The sequence below is a fragment of the Mesitornis unicolor genome, unplaced genomic scaffold, assembly GCF_000695765.1.
Source record: "Mesitornis unicolor isolate BGI_N332 unplaced genomic scaffold, ASM69576v1 scaffold30077, whole genome shotgun sequence".
Classification (NCBI taxonomy): Eukaryota; Metazoa; Chordata; class Aves; order Mesitornithiformes; family Mesitornithidae; genus Mesitornis; species Mesitornis unicolor.
In genome coordinates, this window is record NW_010194858.1 from 32426 (window position 1) to 53765 (window position 21340).

Genomic DNA, 21340 nt, shown 5'->3' on the forward strand with positions numbered 1-21340 from the left:
TCCCTCCTGTCCCTAATACAGCACTGCAGGTATTTCTCAGGGAGACGTGGATGAAGACTTCTGGTGAACAACAGCTACTGATTTTTTTATTTTCTATTACTATTTTTTACAATAAAAATGTTTTTAAAGCAGCTTTCTGCCTGTAAAAAGTTGTAATCAATGTTAGGCACCGAGATTGCAGGCTGTATAGTTGTAAGTTAATAAAGCTGATTTTGAGCTGTTGTCTCTTCAAGTCAGTCATTGACTTCAAACAGTGAGCCCTGATGTGTCACTAATCCAGGAGGCCTTTGAGTGGGGTGAGAGAGGGAGAGGACACAGCAGTGTAAGGAAATTAATGGGTGTGCTCAGGTAGGTTGGCTTTGGCATTGAATTCCTATAGCCTTGGACAGCTCTGCAAGTGGAGCTCCCTCCTCTGCCGCTCCACGTGTTACAAACGGCAGGGCAAAGTAACCGTGTACAGGGACCAAAAAAAATTCAGTCACATTTTCAAAGGTGTCCCCTGGAGACCCTCGGCTGGCGCAGTTTCAGCGAGCAGAGTGTGACGGAGCCAAGGTAAGGTGTCCCTTCCACTGCTATGGCAGGGGAAGCCAACACTTTTAAAAGCAGTCTTATCTCACGTGGCACCTTGTTGGTATTAACCAGCCCAGAACGGAGAGATTCAAATAAAAGTGCTATTGAACTCATCTTTATTTAAGCTTTGTATTTTGTAGGTAGATTATAGGCAAGATCGTTAAACTTTATTTACAGTATAAAATACAGTAGTTTTTTATCAATGAAGTAATTTTGGGTGGCAGCATATATTACAACTTGCACTGCATTTGAGGCTGCTCATCTTGGCCTAACTACAAGAACATGAAGCCAAGTTTGACAGAATTTAAGGGCAAAAAAAACCAAAGCTCTGTCTTGAATCCACTGGATGTTGAAACGTGACGTACCAAAAAACACGACAGAAATCAACTTTGCGTTTAGAAATTAAGCTCAAAGATGATTTGGTGGCTAGTCTGATTTCACGTGCTGCTTAAGCTGGTGTTGCAGCAACGCTGGCCTTCACTAAATTTCGGAGAGGCTCCTCCTGTCTGATGTCGGGAAGGGGAGGGATAGTGCTCGTTGCATTATGCTGGCCTGGAACATCTACCACTACTTCATGCTAAAAGACCTGGCTGACTTACCATGCTGAAGCGAACACCTACAGGGCACCCTTTCCCCGTGCGGGAGCAATGGGTAACACTACTGCACACAACCTCAGGTAGGGACGTAGAGCACGGGGGTGCACTAAGACGGAGGGGCTGTAGGTCTGTTTCCAAATAATCGTACACAAGTGGTGTCTATTATCTACAAATATTTATTTTAACACTTGGATGTAACTACAGGAAGCCCTTGGCACTGATAGAAAATATTGATTCACTGTTAGGTTACAAAAATTTATACATAGCAAAATTTAATGCTCTTTACATAAAAATATTAGACTACTTAAACAAAACTTCAAAAACTCCCAGTAATAGCTACACTGAATTAGAAAAGAATTAGGCTTTAAGACACTGCCTCCATTATTACCCTTATGCAAACACTGGGCTAGAACATCACCTGCGTTGCTGTAGAAATGTCTCCTTCATGCAACAGGTAAGAACATACACTAGGCTATTTTGTCATACTTGCTCTACATGGATCAACTTTGCCCCTTTTTTTTTTGAAACTGTCAAATTAGACTTCAATATGTAACAAAAAAAATCCATATTTGAAGTTAATACCCCTCCCCAACACCTTTTCTCTTAATACTGACTTGAAGAAATTTGTGCTTCCTTTGAGTTATATTCAGCAAACAGTCAAAACTATCAAGCCCCACGTCAGCTTCACAGGGGTACGACTTGAATATTTCATTTTCTTCCAATTTTACTTCCCCCCCCCCCGCCCCCAACATTTATATATATATATATCATATAGAACAAACACCAAATATACCATCACTAATACTCAAGAAGATATCACTGAATGCTTCTGAAAAAAAACATTAATTAGAAGGCAGACTTCTATGGGAAATGACTTTAAAATGGCACCAGTTTGTTTGTGTTTTTATTTCTGAACACCACGTTTTTCTTCATGTGCTAATTAATATTTGTATAAAGGAAAACACATAAGCACTGACTATAAATTTGCTAAGCACCAAGATAGAGAAAGGTGGACATCCTGTATTCTGCTTTATGGCTGTAATTTTTATTGTGTAAAACTCTGCAAACTTTCTCATCCGCTCATTTGGAATAGTCAGATCAGTGTCATTTTAATAAGGTAACACTTTCCACTTACTGAACATGTAGGATAATGGTCTCCTGCCACTATATAAATGCTAAGACATTTATAGAAAATAAATATTAAGGCAAAGCTGACATTTATTTTCAAAGAAGGGGATCATTATCCAGATCCGGGGATCTACATTCCATTACGTAGTTAGTTAATAAAAAGATTAAAACTTGGGCCAGGCGCTCGACAGCGCTCACGCGAGCGCAGGAGCGCGACTGCTTCCTCATACAAAATTGTGGCACAAAAGCAGAGGGCTGTTCCCGTGCAGAGAGGGGTCAAAGCCAGCCCTGGTGCGGCTTAGGAACCGCTGGGCTCTCGGCCGAGAGCTGAAAGGGCACGGCCGACGCATGCCTTTGCCCCAGGGCTGCGCAGGGATCTGCTGCTGCTGGTCTGAGCACCTGCCACGGTGCCACGCCGCAGACCGCGCCAAAGAGTAAAAGACCACGAGCCTCAAAGAAGAGTAATTTGGTCACTTGTTGTGAAGTGTTGCCTTTTAAAATGCCTGGAATAAACCCTCCATTCTCTGTAGGAAAGGATGGAAGATTACCCACGGGAAGATCTCCCTACAAATGTGTCCCAGGAGCTGGAATGTGAAGCTTTTGCACGTCTCTCTAATTTTGTTTGGTAGACACACATCTGTACTGCAGAGCAGCTATCTGTTGATTTGTCAGAGCTACAGAACTCTTCTGCTGAATTACTGTGGCAAACACTTATGTGTAAGAATTGAGTTGCTCTTTTGACCGAGACTGGATATCCTGAAGCTCCTGCTCTTCTTTTGCTTTGATATCCTGGTAGGCCTGCATTTTGCTCGCATCCTTTAAGTAGGCCCAGTTAGAAGACAGTATCATGAGGAAGTGGATCTGGAAGAGAAGGGTGAGCATGATGGCTAGTGAGCATGTCAAGAGGCAAAGCAAGCTGCTAGTCAGATTAATAGACGCTCTTTAAAACAACGACCAAAATAAAAAGTTACTCTACGTTAATAAGCGTTCATGTTATTCAAACAACAAGCACAGAGGCTATTTCCAAAGATCTCTAGAATCTGGCATGCTGGTACTTGAGTCGGTTATTCACAATCCGGAGGAAGTTAGTATGACAGCAATAAAATGAGCTACAGAGTCGGACGGACCGATTAAAATGCAGAATGGGGGGATGCAGGAAAAGGTTTGTACGTGGCAACATCTGTCCTCTGTAAGCTAGGAGGTGCTCAGCAGGACTGCTCTCGGGTTGCGCTGGTTACACATATCCAAGCCCAGATCCTGGGGGTCCTTTTCCCCCAACCGGCAGATGAGAATTCCACCCTCCCCCTGGAAAAAGCCTGAAACTGTAAACGGTTTTATTCACGCGAACACGGCTACATTAACACATTGAAGAATTAAACAGCAGAACACCAGTCCAAAACTAAGCAAAAGCATGCAATCTCTGGGTTAAGAAGTCTTAATCGTATATTTGTATAACTACATTTCAAACTTCCATTGTCCAACCTCCGGTGAAGAGTTGCACATCACACATAGCAACTGGTTCTTTTTTTTAATGATTATTGTTGCGTGGATGTTTTTCTACTTTGCGCATTCATCTCTTCCCAACTTCTTTCCACCACACTTCATGCAAGAAAATCTACATCTGACAACACTGATTCGCTGCTTTTTTTTTTTTGTCTGTTTTCAATCCCAACAGTGTAGAAAGGTCTCTAGGATCTATGCATGGTTTTGCTTCCTGTGCAGTCATACTTACAGTTTTGAGATCTGGCTACTGAGAAATCAGTTACTAAAGTGCAAGCCGTACGAGAACAGAAGCTGTTTAAACGCTGTTCCTTAGCAGTTCAGGGTCCAAAAGAAAGAATGTGATTGTTTTATGCAGAGCTAACACGGGGATGTGTTTCCTTCCAGAGAGAGCGGGATTTGGCAATTACTTAAAAACGAAGTAAAAGAACATCGTCAGCTTTATCATCCGTGCACTGCGATACGAGCCCGCTCATTCGTGATACCTGGGCTTCCGATTTCTGCCAAAAGAAACCGGCACTACTCTACTATGCCTTTTCTTTCGTATCACCTATGTTTTGTGTGCACAGGGGGGGTCGCATTTGGTGTTCAAGATGAAGAAGAAATTAATAATTCTGACCCTGAACTGTTCCAGTCTTTGTTTTGGAGATGACTGACAGAGATACGAGCGGAGACTCGAAATGGAAACACCCCATCATCGGGAGGACGCTCTGTAAACACCCCTGCAGTAACTGAATCCTCTCGACATGAAAAAATAGCCAGATCTCGTCCACATCACAGTTCATATACAAGAAGTCATTTTTATTAATCTGATAAGCTAACGGATGCTCACTGAAGCTATTTACAATTACTGGAACAGAATTCAGAAAGCTAGACTTTTAGCCTAGGGTGTCAGTGGTATTTCAAGCTACGCAATGCAGCTCTGTACTGGGCTTATACAATTTAGAATTTAGTGCAGCAATCTTCCCGACTCTTAAACTTCAAAACGGCATAGTTATATGTGGTAGCCATCATGTAGATCAGCTGGTGGAAGAGAACAAAATACAGGAGGGTAAGATACAACGAGGCGATGGCTCGAGCCCACGTGGGCCAACTCTCGATACTTTCACAACAGACTGAGCTTCTTCCAGGGTGAAGATGCAAGGTCAGTAACTCGCCATTTACACACGGTCCTCATCACCAAAGAGTGACCATCACCCCTGGGTTTGGCTGGCGCTACGGGAAGCGCTGGCCACCTGAAGCAAACCATCTCGGTAACATCCCCTTGCCCAACCGCAGAGCTGGACTAATCAAACTGGCTGGCTCCAGACAAAAAACCTAAGAGGTTACGGGCGACCGATCAAATAAACTCCAGAAATGTACAGAAACAGTGGATGTAAAAAACAGAAATAGCGGGTGGAAGTAGGATTTTCAAAGGACATGCAAAGAATTTCATTCTAAGGGTGGGGGAGGCGGGTTAAGATGACTTCTGACAGCAAAAGTTTGGGACCCGCTGACCTGTAATGACCAAATCATAGCAGCAAATAATGGCGATTATGTCTAGTGTCGCTATTCTTAAGATACACAAAATTGGATCTTAAGGCATCTTAAACCTGAAAGGAACACGTTACACAATAAAAGAAGCAATAAAAAAGTGCTACCCACCAGTGCTATGACGGTGGCACCAGCTCCAGCACAAGCCACAATGAACAGGTGGTAAGACATGTAGAACTGCAGAAAAAACATGTTAAAACCATTGAAGTAACCAGGACAGGATAAAAAGCATTTCTGCTGCTCTAGAGAATAAGGATACTATAAAACCATCTTCATAGCAAGGCATTCAAAGCTTTAGAAAATAAAAACGTTCTGAAATTATTTTCAATTTCTGGATGACCTAACACGGATTTACACACAACACTGAAATTATTCTATCTCTTTACACTATCAGTATTAGCTTTTTCCAAAGAGTTTCCATCACGTTATTTATTACGTGGTGCAGAAGTGACTTGGAGGCAAAAGCTGCACGCAGGTTATGTTTCTGTACCTCATTCGTGTTGCAGATGTTCTCTAAAATCGGGCCACAGGCTTTGCCAGGGACAGCGTTCCAAGGGATAATACCTGCAATACCACAGCAAGAGAAAACACCTGTGTCAGCGATTGACACACGCTTTTCTGCTCCTCACCCATCTTTCCCACCCACTGGCCAGTTGTGTTCCTGTTCTGGGCACCCGCGCGCTGACCGGCACAGCTTGGATTTGGCAGGAGGAACTAGAACCACTCACTCAAGTTGTGCCTTCCCCCTCCACCGCGGCTGCCTGCCAAGACGCGTTCTCAGATGTGGCTTTCCCATATGGCAGCCAAATGGTGGGCTGGGTTTTTGCACTTCAGGTCCACTCACACGCTGCCTACGCCCCCACTCAGCGCTGGAAGGGAGAAGCTGCATCTCGGAGGTACTTGGCACCTTTCGGGATAGCGCTTACCAGATTCGGTTCTACCCGAACAAGTAACTACTGCAGAAGAGTGTGAACATGGAGCGAGAGGGGAGGATTTTTTTCTGGTTTGGTTCCAGTAGGTAAAAAAAAGCATGACATGAATGCTGCTGCAAGAAAATTCAGGCTGCTGTAGCTCATGTACTCCCAGTTACTTTTCTTACACAGCTGAAAAACCGAAAAGGTGACAGGATCTAGACTTTTAGGCCCACAGCAGATGTAAAGCTTAAGCAAAAGCCATCTGAAACGGGAGCAAACCAGTTTGTCTCCTCCATAGAGCTTGCATTTCAAACTCAGCTGGCTGGAATCAGCAGCTCCATAAGGGTCAGGTCATTGAAATGATCTCAGCATGGCATGGCCTTCAGAGAGATTTTACAGGATGGACTTTAAAGCCAGCTTCTTCTCTGCGACAGCAACATACGCTTGAGGCCTTTGAGCTTCACAGAAATGCAAGGCCAGTTCAATGGCACAAGGTGTCCGTGAAGAAGCTGCTCTCTCCCGCCACTCACTGAAACCCAAATGATTTTAGCGCTCAGAGGAACAGCACAGCCCTACACGGTGCTTGTACGGCTGTGAAACCACCAGGGGAAGCAGAAAGGTGGAGGAGCACATCATCTCCCTCTGCTCCCTGAAAACGTCTTCCCAGCCTCTTGCTGTCGGTTGCTAAAATAGGATGCAAACATTTAACTGATCTGGGACTTTTTGCTTTTAATATTACTATATCTTATATTGTTTTTTCAATCTTATATTATCTTTTTTAATATCAGTGTATCTCATCTTCTCCTGCTGGACTTAGAGCCCGGAGAGGAAAGCAAAAACAAGGTTTCTTTTTCAGCTCCGAATCTCAGCTTTGAATGGCTTAGTCCAAAGAAACACTCCTAGAAAACGCTGGCTAAAACCAAGCTAAAAGCAGTGGTGGCAAAAGCCCTTCTGCACAAGGGAAGCTGAGAAGAATAACTTCAGGAAACGTTCACCTTAAGGAATGAAATACTTGAAAAACCTGATCTTATTTTAAGCTCTGCTACCTGCATCCCCCTCGGATCGCTGTGTGCCATCAGAGAGCAGTGTTAATTAGTGATGAGTTAAGGCAGCTCTTGATTGCAGGTTTTTTTGACTGGAAGTAATTCTTAGAGCAAAGTTCAGGTGTTAACTTCATATTTAAAAGCAAATACAACTTTTGGAAAGGAAAGACTATATGAATATGGGTTCAAACCCCAGAATCTGGTTCTCTCTTTCACAGCGCTGCTTCTAAAGCAGTTTATTTCGAGGCTGATCTATTTTTAAACCTTAATATTATAGTATTGGAAACTGCTACCAAATCATTTTAGATAAACGACTTGCCAGTTCAGTTAAATTGATTGCATCTGGAAAGAGATCAGTGCAATCTGAATTAATTAGAAAAGTAATAGCACATTCGGAGATACAGGATGCTTTTGCATTTGCTTCGTTTGATAAGGCTGAGACAAAACTACTGCAGGCAGACCGAGGAGAAAGGATAAGGCATTTAATCAGGATTACAATAAGTACCGTATTGCCTGATATCCACGCAGATCTGGTCCCCTGGAACCGTCACATTTGTCTGCAGAGATTTGATGACTTCGCAGGTTGACCATATGTTATAGAACATAAAGACAGGCACAGCAGAGAAGCCAAAGACCCCGAGCCAGGCCACTCCGAGCACATAGGTGAGGAAAACAAACTGGGCAGAGAAAACACAAGCACTTCGCATTTATTCTTTGAAAAAAGCACTTGAATGTTCCTTAAAAATGCTTCAAAATAATCCCTCAGCACACTTTCAGAAATCAAGTAACAAAGCATTTGATTTCCAAGCACGAATGAAAACAGTATTCTCGTTGCTTACAAACACTTTGGTAGCTCAAGCGCTACTGAGAAAGTAGTTCAGACATTTCCATCAGCCTGCCTGAGCAAACCCCTTGCCCTCCTGAAAGAGCAGTGCATTAATTTCTCAAGATTCTCAGCGAAGCAGGGGTGCCGGCTGTAGCCTAAAACCAATAAAACCCCAACAAAAATCAATTTACATTTTTCTAATTAACTGCAAGGCACTAGTGTTTCTATACAACTTGCAAATCAAAACAAGAGAGTGAATCGATGTTCACAGAGCTCTCCCGTACTCCCTGATTTACTGAAGTCAATTTCGAATGCAACATTTGAGAATACCCATTTTGAAAAACATACCACGACCGCTACAGCAGTTTAGAAAGATTTAATTGATCCAATACACATTGCCAAGAAGAAAATGAGTTCCTGCACCTTAGAGAACCATGGATTTTCCATTGAAATATGCTGGTTTGGGGTTGCTCTTTCAAAAATACTACAAAATATAAAATTACTATGTGCATTTCCTTTGGTAAGATTATACAGTATGGCAACAAATTGCTTTGGAAATTTCCAGCCTGCCCCTGCCACTGGACGTCTTCCTTTTTACCTCTTCCTCTAAGATTTATGGTGACACAGTGGCTCTGCCACCAGTCCCCAGCTCCCTCCTCCTGGCCAGCCCAGGATTTGGATCCTGGAGGGATCCTGATTTGGATCCCACGTGGAAAGCAGGGGAGCGCTGTTACCCCTTGCACGCTCCCTTGGTGCTGGTTCTTCAGCTGTAGGTGGACTGGGAAGCCTCTGCTTCCAGTACAGCACTGGTGCTGCGCTGTCTCACTTGAAACTTGGGTGGGAAAGGATGGGAAAGGCCCCAAGGGGGGAGGTTGTCTCAGCCTGACTCAGAGCTGCGGGGCTGAACTAACGCTGCAGGGATGTACAAACACCCTATGTCGTATTAAATACTGCCGTACACCAGACCTGCACGCTTTATGTGAGAACTGAGAATTCTCTCTTTGGGTTTTGGTAAGGACCATGCGGACCAGTTTAAAAGATTTCTATAGATGCACTACAGGTAAAACGTGGCTCTGCATATGTATACATGGAAGTGTGCATGAGAGGAAGTACATGAAGCCTTTAACTGCTAAAACAGGCAGGAAAAAACACACCCACTCGCACATTTAATGCGGTAACTGTGGGAAATGGCTGTTCTGCATTACCACAGCCAACACAAATAATTCAGGGAAGTTGGAAGTCTGTCTTCTGTAATAACCTTATGCAAGACCCTGGAGGTGTTCAAGAAGCGCATGGATGTGGCATTTCAGGACGTGGTTTAGTGGGCACAGTGGTGTTGGCCTGACAGTTGGGCTCGATGATCTTAGAGGTCTTTTTCAACCTTAATGATTCTGTGATTCTAAGAGGGTAGGGACTGCCTCTTAGGACCTCACAGGATCACAGAATCTCAGGAGTTGGAAGGGACCTCCAAAGATCATCCAGTCCAACCCCCCTGCCAGAGCAGGATCACCCAGACCAGGTCACACAGGAAGGCGTCCAGGCGGGTTTTGAATGTCTCCAGAGAAGGAGACTCCACAACCTCTCTGGGCAGGTTTACCTCGCTTGGCAACGTCACGGAGGAAGAAGTAGAGGAGCTCTTGATCAAAGAGGCAAAGAAAAAAATGCTGTGTGTACAAAGGCGTGTTGTCCATGCCCGGCTGCAGCCACTACTCTGTTCAGATATTGTATCTCCTTGCAAACCTGCTTCTAACCTTAGTGCTTGAAGCAGCTCTACCAGTACACAGCGGTGTACAGGCACTTTTTACGCCATGACTGTCACCACTAACCACTGATGGGTCTTCACCACAGCTCCAAGCCATCACTCAGCTGCTAAATTCTCTCCTTCACTGTGTGGACAAATATAGGCAAACATGAAAACACGTTTCTCTGTCACATTTCCATGTGTCACACTGGTATTTGTGCAAGCAGCTGACAATCACGTGCCAGCAACTACTTCACTGTACAAGCAACTGGCTGCACTAACGAGGTGCGAGGATGTGGATGTTTCTACTGCATTCTGGATTTTGGAAAGCGCTGCTTTAGATCTAATTTTGCTCCTCAGTGAAGATCACACTTGCTAGAAACGGAGCGAGCAAATAGCTGCTTCACTGGAAAATGATCGGATGTCTTATTTTTATTAGCTCTTGAAAAATTCACTAAGCATCCAGCAGCACAGTGGAAAATTGTTAACCCTCTTGAAAATAAACATGCATCTCCTTTTTATTTAGCCAGCTGAAAGTACATATTTTTTAAGTACAGGATATATATTGTATATTAAAATGCAACAATCACATCAAAAGCCTCTTCTCTTTTCACCCACACTTCCCCGTGGGCGATCTGTCATACTGCTTAGCTTCCTCCATAACTACGAGCTTTGAATTCAGATTTTCAGAAATAGCTTTGAAATTCTGTCTCAGAAACACAGTTATGTTTCTGTTCTTGCAGAGTGCGCCCTAGGGGGCAACGTGGGTGAGAATCTGAAGTTTTATTTTTAGTCAAACTTTGTTTTAAATTTTTTTCTAATACAGAAGCAAACTGAAGGGATGAAGGCTTGTAGCTTTGAGCGCTTCAGCTTTGTGAAAAAGACTCACTATTATATCTGTATGCCTTTCGCCATCTGCAAAAGCAAGACAGCAGCACTTAATTCAAGTGCAATGATGATGCGAAGCTTCATTCATCGCTGTTTGTCTGAAGGATCCAGACATCCTAAAGCAGAACTGACTATGGAAGTCAGAGGCATTACAGTTTGTTATTTAAACAGCTCTGCAAACCACAGCCATTTTACAGTCTGACTTTAGTGCATCACTGGTGCACTCCATGTTTAAAAGCACAAAGTTTATTTTGTCTTGCATTGAGCACTTTAAAATTCTCTCCTGAGAGGAGACCTTATCACCCTCTACAACTACCTGAAAGGAGGTTGTAGCGAGGTGGGGATTGGTCTTTTCTCCCTTGTACCTAATGATAGGACAAGCGGTAATTGCCTCAAGTTGCGCCAGGGCAAGTTTAGGTTGGATATTAAGAGGAATTTCTGTACTAAAAGGGTTGTCAAACACTGGAACAGGCTGCCTAGGGAGGTGGTTGAGTCACCACCCCTGGAAGTGTTTTAAAGATGAGTCGATGTCGTGCTCAGGAACATGGTCTAGTGGCTGACTCGGGGCTGGATCGATGGTTGGACCCAATGATCTTAAAGGTCTTTTCCAACCAAAACCATTCTGTGATTCTATGAAAATTAGCAGTCTCTATCAACTTAGTTTAGACCAGTGGGTTCAGCTTTAGGACACAGTAGCACCCTGACAGCCCATCTGCAGAATTTGGATTTGACCAAGCATCCTCCAGGTTCAAAGAAGGAGCAGCCACAGGGGTTGGCTCTGACCACCCACCAGAAGTTAAGCAAAAAAAGCAGCATTATACTGTGGTTCAAAAACACAGGAGTCAAACCGAGCCCAAAAAGTATTAGCAAGCGGAGATGACTGTTCCCACTTCTAATGCTACTCACCATTCCACTGATGCAGCGGCCACAGGCTGTCGTTTTGAACTCTCCATGCAGCTCCTTCACAGCACTTGTCGTATAAAAACCTTCTGCCAAAAGGATTATCCCATACAGGAAGAAAAATGATGCAATGCCATAAATTACATACTGCATTAGCTGTATTCTAAAATGGAAAAGGAAAAAAGAAAGATGTAATTAGATTTCAGTCCTATAAAAACAAAGTCAGTCCTCACAAATCATAATAGGTATGAGATAATTAATTTTCTAAAAACAGCGTTCAAGGCTCCTTAATGCATTCTAAGCAAGCAGGCTGCGGGAGAGCGCCGGCACAACTATCCCACTTCCACAGGTAAGCAACACCGAAGTCCATTCACCTTGCGTCTGCTTGAGCATCCTCTGTTCGTGCTGCACCTCTTACCCTGACTGGTATTATTCACTGGCTTGAAGCTGCAATTTCATGTCTCCACTATGGAGACTTCCTTTTTCCTGTTATTTTATCCCTGTCATGGCACCAAACTCAGGGAATGCCTGACAGAGGTGACACAGGGAGAGGAGTTTCAAATGGCAGAGGCTGGACCTGAACTACCAGGCTCCATGGGATTCCTTTGGCTTAGGGAAATGAAGTAGTCCCCAAAATCCACCATTTCCACCTATAAAATACAGTGAATGTATTTTTGCAAAAAATTGTAAATTCAGTGATTCTTCTCTGATACAAAACTCAGTCAATGTGCAATTCCTGAGGAGGAATGGTTCGCTCTGCAGCCTAGGAGGGTACTTCCAAGTGACCAAGTAGTTTCAGTGCCTTAAGTCACAGCAGTGTTGAGCTTCCCAAAATCTAATTAAATTTTTAAAAACTAAAAAAAAAAAAAAATTAGGAAATGCTTCCATTTCAGGTACTCTGGAATCATCCAGAGGAAGAGATTGCAAGGCATGTGGCACAGGCACTTCCCTCAGATATGATTTGAGAAGATTCTCGATTCCTTAAAAATCTACCATCTGCAATGATACGCTTACGGTGTTTTTACTCTGGCTAGAATAAGTAAATGGAAAGAATAATTTCTAAATATTAGCAATCAGATCCAGTACCTGAACCTGATTGTTTTGGAGGACCAGAATGCCCTATCATTCATATGACATTTCTTCTGGCCTCCAAAAATCATACTTTGTTAACAGTAAGACTTCTCCAGAACTTATGCCTTCTTAAAAGTAATTTGATTGTCGGGATGGTCATTTTTGGATGAAGTCATTCACAGAACAGAGAGGTTAAATTTAAACATCCACACTGCCAGTTTTCTACTGATAAATCTATTTTTCCTCAAATGTTTTTTTGAATTCTTATCACTTTCCACTAAGTAGCTGTTAGCATACATGTATATCTCCAAGGAGCATCTGCACGTTTTAGCTTAATTTAAAGATTCCTGATTACTACCATTTATAGTTAAATGCAGACAGATAGCATACCCCTTGTATCAAAATGGGATATTGCTAATTTAAAATTACACGTGGGAAGTGTTATGTTTATTTTCCAAGCTGATTAAAAATAACAGGCTAAATCTGTTGCACCTGTGCTGTAAAACATGAAAAAAATTAAGTTAAGTGTTCAAGAGAGAACAGAAGAATTCATTTCACTGTCATTTACTGTCTAGGAGGAACTCACTGCATGTTACCAGAAATTAGTAATATGAAAACTGGTTAAAAATCCATTCGAACAAATGGATTCGTGTATTTTTCATTTATTTTATGTCTCTTTGGACTTAAATTATTTGCCTCTTTCTTCTCCCTCACCTTGTTAGACCTCCTCAGAGCCTAAGACCTCAGCTGCTCCAGCAGGAGTTTCCCCAGCTGCTGACACTGACTTGACAAGACAGGTCGTCAACAATTCTCCAAAATTTAGAACTCGCTGCCCATTACAGCCACTTTGGCAATTTCTCCTGTTTTGCTCAAATGAACACTGACGCAGGCACAAGGACGTTTTGTTAGCCGGTCGCTGAAGAATAGCTGCTTAGTTTCTTGCTAAATTTTGTGGGTGACTGCAGGGTCCCTGTGGCTCACGTGCTGGAGCTGGGGATGTGGTGTCCAGCCGCAGCCAGGGTGGGAGGTGCTGGGGGTTCTCAGGGAACCCCGGTGGGGTGCAGTCCCAGAGTTGCATGGCAAATCTGGGCACAGCTGGTCCTGCAAGGGGGAGCAGCCTCAAAATGGTGCTGTGGGACTGATGCCAGCGCTCCCAGGGGATGGGGTCAGTTGTGGAAACCTCAGGCTCAGCGCATGCAAACCGGCCCACAAGCGTGAACCATGCAGGCCCCCTCTTCACAGAGGCACATGGCCTGCAAAGGGACCCCCACCCAGATCCCTTGGGTGGCTTTCAGCAGGTTTTGGCTGCCCTTCCTCACCCCCTGCCCCGGGACAGAGGCGTCTCCAGGGGCTGGCTGTGTGCTGGGCCTGCTACTGGTGCTGGCTTGTGGTAAGCAGAGAGCAAGAGGCCGAATCCAGACCCAGCATCCCAACATTGCTGTGTGTGAGACGCAACTTGAGCTAAATCGCTCACTGCCACCAGACAAAAGCCTTTTCAAAGCCTGGCGGTCCACTTGGAGGGGGTCTCCTAAGGCCCAGCATGTTCAGGCCACCAGTCCACAGCCCAGGACCCACTCGTCCCTCAGCATCAAGAGGAACAAGAGGCTCAGTGAGGCTGGGTGTAGGCCCTGACACAGGCCTCCAGGTCTTCCTCTGGTGTCCTGGAGGAGCCTCAGGAACACAAAAGCCCTGAATATTTCAACAGTGGTTATTTCCAAAGGCTATGGTTGCAGAGACAAACATTTAAGCTCTTTCCAGTCTTTTCTGTTTCTTCTTTCTCATAGTGCAATACCCGTCCACGTTCTTCTGAGGGGGGGATGGACAGAACACCACTTCCCTGCTATTCCTGTCATCGCTTCAAACTTTGTGTCACCAACAAAACCTAAACCTACCCTCTTTCAGATTAAAATTGTTACCCCTTGTTCTGTCACTACATTTCTCCATCTTGGCTATAAACCCCTTTCAAGTACTGAAAGGCTGCTACGAGGTCCTTCCGTAACTTTCTCTTCTCCAGGCCGAACAACCTCAACTCTCTCAACCTGTCCTCATACGGCAGACCCTCCATCCCTCTGATCATCTTCAAGGCCTTCCTCTGGACCTGCTCCAACAGGTACGTATCTTTCTTCTGCTTTTTCTTCAGCTGGATGCGGTACTCCAGGGGGGGTCTCACCAAAGCAGATTAGAGAGGCAGAATCACCTTCCTCATCCTGCTGGTCACACTTCTTGTGATGCAGCCCAGGATATGGTTGGCCTTCTGGGCTGCAGATGCACGCTGGTGGCTCACGTTGAGTTTTTCATCCACCAGTACCCCAAGTCCTTCTCCTCAGTGCTGCTCTCAGTCCATTTTACACCCAACTTGTCCTTGGGACTGCCCCAACCCAGGTGCAGGACCTTGCACTTGGCCTTGCTGGACTTCCTGAGATTCACATGGACACACTCCTAAAAGCTGTCCAGGTCCCTCTGAAAGGCATCCCTTCCCTCTAGCCACACCACTTGGCCTGGTGTCACCTGCAAACCTGATGAGGGTGCACTCAATCCCACTGACTCTGGCACTGATAAAGATATTAAACAGTATTGGTTCCAGTATAAACAGGTTAAGCAGGATACACACTCTGGTTCTTTGTGCGTGAACACTGAAAAACCACCGAGTGCTACTAGGCAAACAAGCAGCCTGCTACTCCGAGATGGAGACTGAGGTTTGGCTCCATCTCTGCTCATTTAGCATGAGGGTGCAATGAGGAATAATGGAAATGGGAGGCATACTTACACTTCACTCAGCAAAGCATGGTCACTGGCAGTCGTGGAGAAGTGCTGCTCGAGGATAGACACGGTCCCCGTGAGCGCCACGTGGCCGCAGCCACAAAACAATGCTACCCCCGAGAAGCAGAGAATGGTTGCCACGAGTGAAGCATATGGCACTCCTCCTAGGCACTTAATGCAACATTCAAAGCAACCTAAGCAGAAAAGAGAAAGCAAAAGAAACATTATGAGCAAAAAGCAAATTATGAGGAAAAGGATATTCATCCTCCACTTGGTAAAAGCCACAGGGACTAAAAGGCCCAGGCATTGACATACTAAGCAAAAATCTATAGGTGGTGCAAGACAGCATCACCCTCTAAAGCAGTGACCTACAGATCTGTTGGTATGGACTGAAAGCCCAGAAAGCGGGCTGAGTGCTCCTGTCTTTACAGGATCAAGAGGAGATCGATGAGACAGCCCATGAAATGGAAAAAGAAAAAAAAACACCACTTGGCTGAAGTGATCCATTGTGATTCAGCTGCTTATAGGGAGCTCACTGCGTTTCAGCATCACCAACGGCAGGAGCACCTGCTATGCTGGCACCATTCAGCAAGCCGGAGAAGCAAACACTCAAGAAAATGAAGCCGTTTGGAAAAGTAAAAGATACTTTGAACTTTCATTGGAAGAGGAACACATTTAAGTCTGCAAAACTTAGCTACCCTATACTTTCCCAGGGCTCCTACGTATCTTTTTTTGTATAAATCTGTATAAAGTTACAGAGATACAGATATTCCAACAACAGGAAAACCAAATGGAGGCCAAAGAGTAGCAATTTTTAGTGAGAGCAGTGAGATGAAGCTGTATTACACCGACAATACATTGCCAGCTTTACAGGATACACCGGACTCACAGTGATCCCTGAATAGAGTCTGCGGTAGCATAATCATAGTTTTAATGAAATGCATTGTTTAAGCAGTCTGAGTTAACAAAAGACCCCCCATCCCCAGAACTGCTGCTCTGCAAACCCTGTAATAAGGAGGCTGCGGCTGAATTGCCAGGTTCCTCCCGACCGCGCGGCCTGAAAACCCATCTGCTTGCAGAGTGGGGAAATGTAAATCGGAAACAAACACAGCTTTTAACTGCGCTATAATGGTAATGGCGATCCATACCAATTCATTACTTCAGGGTGCTGGCATTAAGCTGTCTCCATTAATGTGCGTTTCATACAACTGCGCAAAGCACAAGCCATTAAGACAACGCTTAATGGAGTGACCAGCGTCGCACGTCGCTGCTCCTACAGAAGGCGTGAAACGGACAACACGTTCGAAGGCAGGGAGACAGCTGGCAAATGCATACATCGCGTCTTCCTGCCCCAAAACGTCCTCAGGAAGATCAGCAAGTCTCCATCCACCACACGAGGAAAGTTTATTTTTATCGCCCTCCCTTTCTCACTAATGAATGAGCTGCAGGGCAGGCACTTCCGTGGAGCACTGGGGAATAAAATGCATCCCGTAATTGAAAGCCTTCCCATTTCACAAGTGGGAAACTCTCCTTTTAGAGAGTCACCAGCAAGTGTCTCAGTCAGGCTTAAGCAGCTCTCACTGCTGCAATGACTTATGAAACACCACTTCGCTAACTGCAGACAAGATTTAATTGTACGGAAGCAAGCCTGGGAAGCTTTTATAGTCAAACCCACAGCTGGAGTCCGCTCAGTAGGAACTATCTTCACAACAAAAATACTGCCAAATGAACAACCACTGCAGCGTAGCAGTGATGGGGCAAACAGAATCCAAAAGCGTGCTATCGGAGGAAATAATCTCTGGTTTTCACCTTATCAGAGAGGCCCAGAGTCGAGCTCAGCCTCCAGACCTTGCAGAGCGATCCTGTGCTCTGGGGAATCTGCCCGAGCGCGGCTGCTGAGCCAGACGCAGCGGCAGCGGCACGCATGAGGCTGGCTCGCCTCCGCAGCATCTGCTCCCGGGTCAGGCCCAAACCTCCCTGAGTTAATCCAAGAAACGCCTGCACCTGGCGCCAGATTAGCGGCGAAGGATTATCCAGGAGTAACCACGCTCCCATCCAGCAGGCAACCCTCAGCACTGAGATGGCCACAGCTCAGCACAAAATGGACAGCCTTTCGGGCCACGCTCCTGAAGGAGGTGACTGAAGGCCAGATCCTTGCTTGGTGTGGAGGAGGCTGATCACCTAGGCATGCTGATCCACAGACTGCTTCGCAGAAGGATCTTATCACAGGTAGGAAATGAAAACAGCTGGAGGCAAAGCCAAGAGACTCCTGAGGTCCAAAAGAAAAGCTGCTGGTTTCAGAAAATGAGGTCAGCCTGCTTGACAAAACTAGAAATTGGTGTAGACCCAGGACTGACAATTAACACCCCCCCAGATTAAGTACTCGTCCCTCCCATACTGCATACTTGGCTTTCCAGGCCACCAGCAGAACGTTGGCCCTGGAGAGTGTCCTGGAGCACAGGAAGCACCAAAACCAGCACGTTTCCAAGAGACAGCATCCATCCAGGCAGTCATTCTGCACCCAAATAGACAGCAGCGCTGCACAGCCTCCTGCCAGAGGGTACCTCACGGCACGACGCAACCTCCTCATGGCGCTGGGGCTGCCAGACCCCCCACAGATCCCACTGTGAGCCCTTTTGAGGAGCTTAAATCCATGCCTAGCCTGAACAATACAGCTGTTTGGGTTTTTTTCTAATTTTGTTTTAAAGCAAGACTAAAACAGTACTGCCAGGAGCAGCTTTCAAACCCAGCTTAAATTTGAAGCTCATCATAACGAAGACAGGCTGACCAAGCTTCCCAAACTGGCACTGAAGCAAATCAGAGGGCTTCTTAAAAAAATGAAAGCTTTCCAGGCAACCTGCTTTATGGTATCTCTCTCTCTAAGTCAGAGAGCCACCATGTCAGCAAAGTACCTTCATACAGTACAACCGAAAACCCAAAATGATGTTTGCCAAGTTCATGCTCACAAAGTAACTTGCCAACGCATCGATGACAACCACAGGCTGAAGGCCTGTGAACTGAAGCTGACAAAAATAAGTAGTATTAAAATAAGTTGAGTCTCAATTTTCTGCTAGTTTTTACTTTCTGTATGGCCAACACGTTGCACTTTTCAGCTGTACGTCCACTCGCATATCCAGTGCAAAACGACTTAAATATGAAACTGTAGAGCGCAAACACACAGCGCTGCATCCCCCCTTTCAATGGCCATTTTGTGCAAGGCATCACTAGAACCTTTTGTGCAACTCAGCAGAATAAAAACATTTTTTGTCCTCGGGCTGGCGAGCAGCAGTTGCCATGGAGGCAGGTTAATAACAGCCCAATGATTTGCCCAGAGCTGCCTGTGATCTTGGCTACAGATTTAACACACTCTCAGAAGGAGACCAGCTAAAACAAGGACTGAGATTATTCTCTAGGGAATGAATGCTATTAAACACACACACACACACACACACACACACACGAATATTCTTGCTAAAGGACAAAAATAAAGAGAAGAGGGGAAAAATAACCAGGAACTGGCTATTCTTTTAATCTCCTGGAAACTATCAGTCAAAGGAAATTGTTAAAGGATGAACCTACATATGTACACAAATCGGCAATTGGTCGCTTAATGTCTGAAGAACAATTATACAACCCACCCAGCCGTGCACAGGCTATGGCATACACACAGCGGCTTAGCCATTCAATTTCCCGTGTCAAATGGCAACTCTGTGGCTAAACCTTCTTTGGTCCTTTAAGTACAGCTTTAAGATTTAAACTCAGAAAAGCAAGGCAATGCGGAATTAATGGAAAGCGGTCTTAAAAAAAGAAAAAAAAAAAGGGCAATTCTGGCAATTCTCAGATTCTTAACCCTGATCCTACAAAGGTCAAGACGGAGTGAAACAACAACAACATCAATGCTTTGGAAATGACAAAAGCCAATGCAAAGGGTCCAGGTAGCTGTCTCGAGTCCCAGGGCTTGCTCTAGGATGTTCATACACCAGGTTTTGAAGCCTAGACTTGAAAAGCTGAGACAGACACATGTTCACAAAGCCATCCCTCAGAGTGAAGCACGGAAAACGTGATGTAAGGGAAGGGTATCCACGCCTCCTGCCCTCTAATGTCCCAAACTCCTCCTAGGTTGAAGTAGTGCCTCGATGTACATCAGGTATGAACCACTGATCCCACAGTCAAGCTCACTACAGAACAAAACCCCAAGGAACAAAGAAAACCTGAAAGGAGGTTTGAAAAGCTCTCCATTTCAGGGAGCTAAACCTCTAGGCTCCCGTGGCCATTTTTTGAGTTAGTTCCCACTCTCTTATTCTTAGCAGTTTCATTTCTTCCCCTCCCACAAATCTGTCTTGCTCTCCTGAAAGATGAGGCAATGGGCACCACTTTTTCTCATCCCTTACTTCCCGTAAATGTGTAACACATTTTTAGAAACCCTGGCATGCTGGACACCTGTCCAGTTAATATGTGGTAGAAATCACACAGCATGACGCACCACAGAACCACGATCTCTGCTGGCTTCAGCACCACAGCTCAGGGAGCACTGTGTGGAGGATTTGTTTTAACAAAAAGAAGGTTGCAGGAGACTCAAGGAAAGAAAAAGCACGAGGTAACATCTTGGAGCACTAGATAGCATGTTAAATGCAGCCAGTGTATGTAAATCAGGCTTATTATTACACAGCATTGGGAGCATTACTCCCAATTCACAAATAAATGTAAGCAGAGAAGTCAGTGCTTTACGTTCACTCCCTGTTTCCCCAGTGCGGAAGATTACCAAGCGTGCATTATACCAGCAGAGCCCTAAACTACCACGGGTCTTTGTCAGACAATAAACTTTATGTCACTGAAAGCAAATGCCAATACTACTTTCTGCCACCTACTGTATTGTTTAAAATCTCCATTCTGAATGGCTTATGCATGCTAGGATGTACATTTTCACACCTTACAGCATGACTGACAGCTATGGGGGAAGCAGTGAGGGATGCTGGAGTACACTAATATCTCAGAAGGGAAAATGGAATTTACCTCCTTCTTCCCTGCGTGAGAATGAGCCAGCACCGGGCAGTAAGATAACTTCGCTTCTCACACCAGCAGTCAAGGGTCAGTGGCAGCAGCACAAGAAGATAAAACATTTCATCTTACAAGGGTAAGTTTAAAGCATGCGACAAATTTCTCTCCACACTTTAATAGGGCACTAAAATAAAAAGGCTGTGTGTGTTCAATCACTTGGAAGTCTTTGTTGAAGCTCTGTCCTTACCTATTCCTCTTCAACTTACATTTTGCTGATTAACAAAACGAGACGCAAAGCTAAAACCTGTTATTAATGGCAATAAATACTCACCACACTTTTGGATTAAGTACATTAAATAAGTGATGAGCTCAAGTAGAGAAAATCCTTTATTTTCCTCCCACAAAGCTCTTCCACAGAAAACTTCCTCTCAAGTTCAACCTTTCCTAATTTTGCTTTTCTGTCCTCCCCAAATCAGAAGCTGTGAAATTAACTTCCACTGAAAATGAACTCTTCATGAGGGCCAGAAAGCTCAGAGAGAATTCTCAGCAGAGAATTAAAAATCTTGGCTCAGGCCTCCTGTGCTGGAACCAGTGCAGAGACACAAGGAGGATCAGGTGCACGCTAAGAACGAGCATCTCACAGCCTGGCAGCAGCATTAGCAGACCCGTTTTTAAATCCATAAGGCACCAAGTATCTCTGTGGTACCATATGAGTAATGATAATAAGCTGCTCCCGAATACTTCAGCAAAAATACAGCAAAGCACGGGTGTAAAATCAAGCACACTTTTTTTTCTAACATGATTAAACAAAAATAACCCAAACACCCTCGCAAAGGTTATCAGTGCTCATCAACAGCAAAAGCTTCTTTCTT

At 44.7% G+C, this 21340-nt stretch overlaps 2 protein-coding genes across 3 annotated transcripts in view; one reads left to right on the top strand and one right to left on the bottom strand.

Annotated features, from left to right (window-relative positions):
* The window catches only part of OFD1 (oral-facial-digital syndrome 1), a 32354-nt gene extending 32287 nt beyond the window's left edge, over positions 1–67 (top strand). The window contains exon 22 of the mRNA XM_010187944.1: positions 22–67. Within this exon, the coding sequence (XP_010186246.1) occupies positions 22–67 (46 nt within the window). The remainder of the gene's footprint in view (positions 1–21) is intronic.
* A 2654-nt stretch (positions 68–2721) lies between these two features.
* GPM6B (glycoprotein M6B) overlaps positions 2722–21340 on the bottom strand; it is a 30229-nt gene continuing 11610 nt past the window's right edge. The window contains exons 3-8 of one of the 2 annotated variants that reach the window (XM_010187945.1): positions 15478–15664; positions 11646–11802; positions 7790–7961; positions 5818–5891; positions 5439–5504; positions 2722–3155 (exon numbers count right to left, since the gene is read on the bottom strand). In XM_010187945.1, the coding sequence (XP_010186247.1) occupies positions 3006–3155; positions 5439–5504; positions 5818–5891; positions 7790–7961; positions 11646–11802; positions 15478–15664 (806 nt within the window). In that variant the 3' untranslated portion in view covers positions 2722–3005. Of the gene's footprint in view, positions 3156–4547; positions 4818–5438; positions 5505–5817; positions 5892–7789; positions 7962–11645; positions 11803–15477; positions 15665–21340 lie in introns of those variants that run through there. The other variant, XM_010187946.1, reaches the window with a different exon arrangement.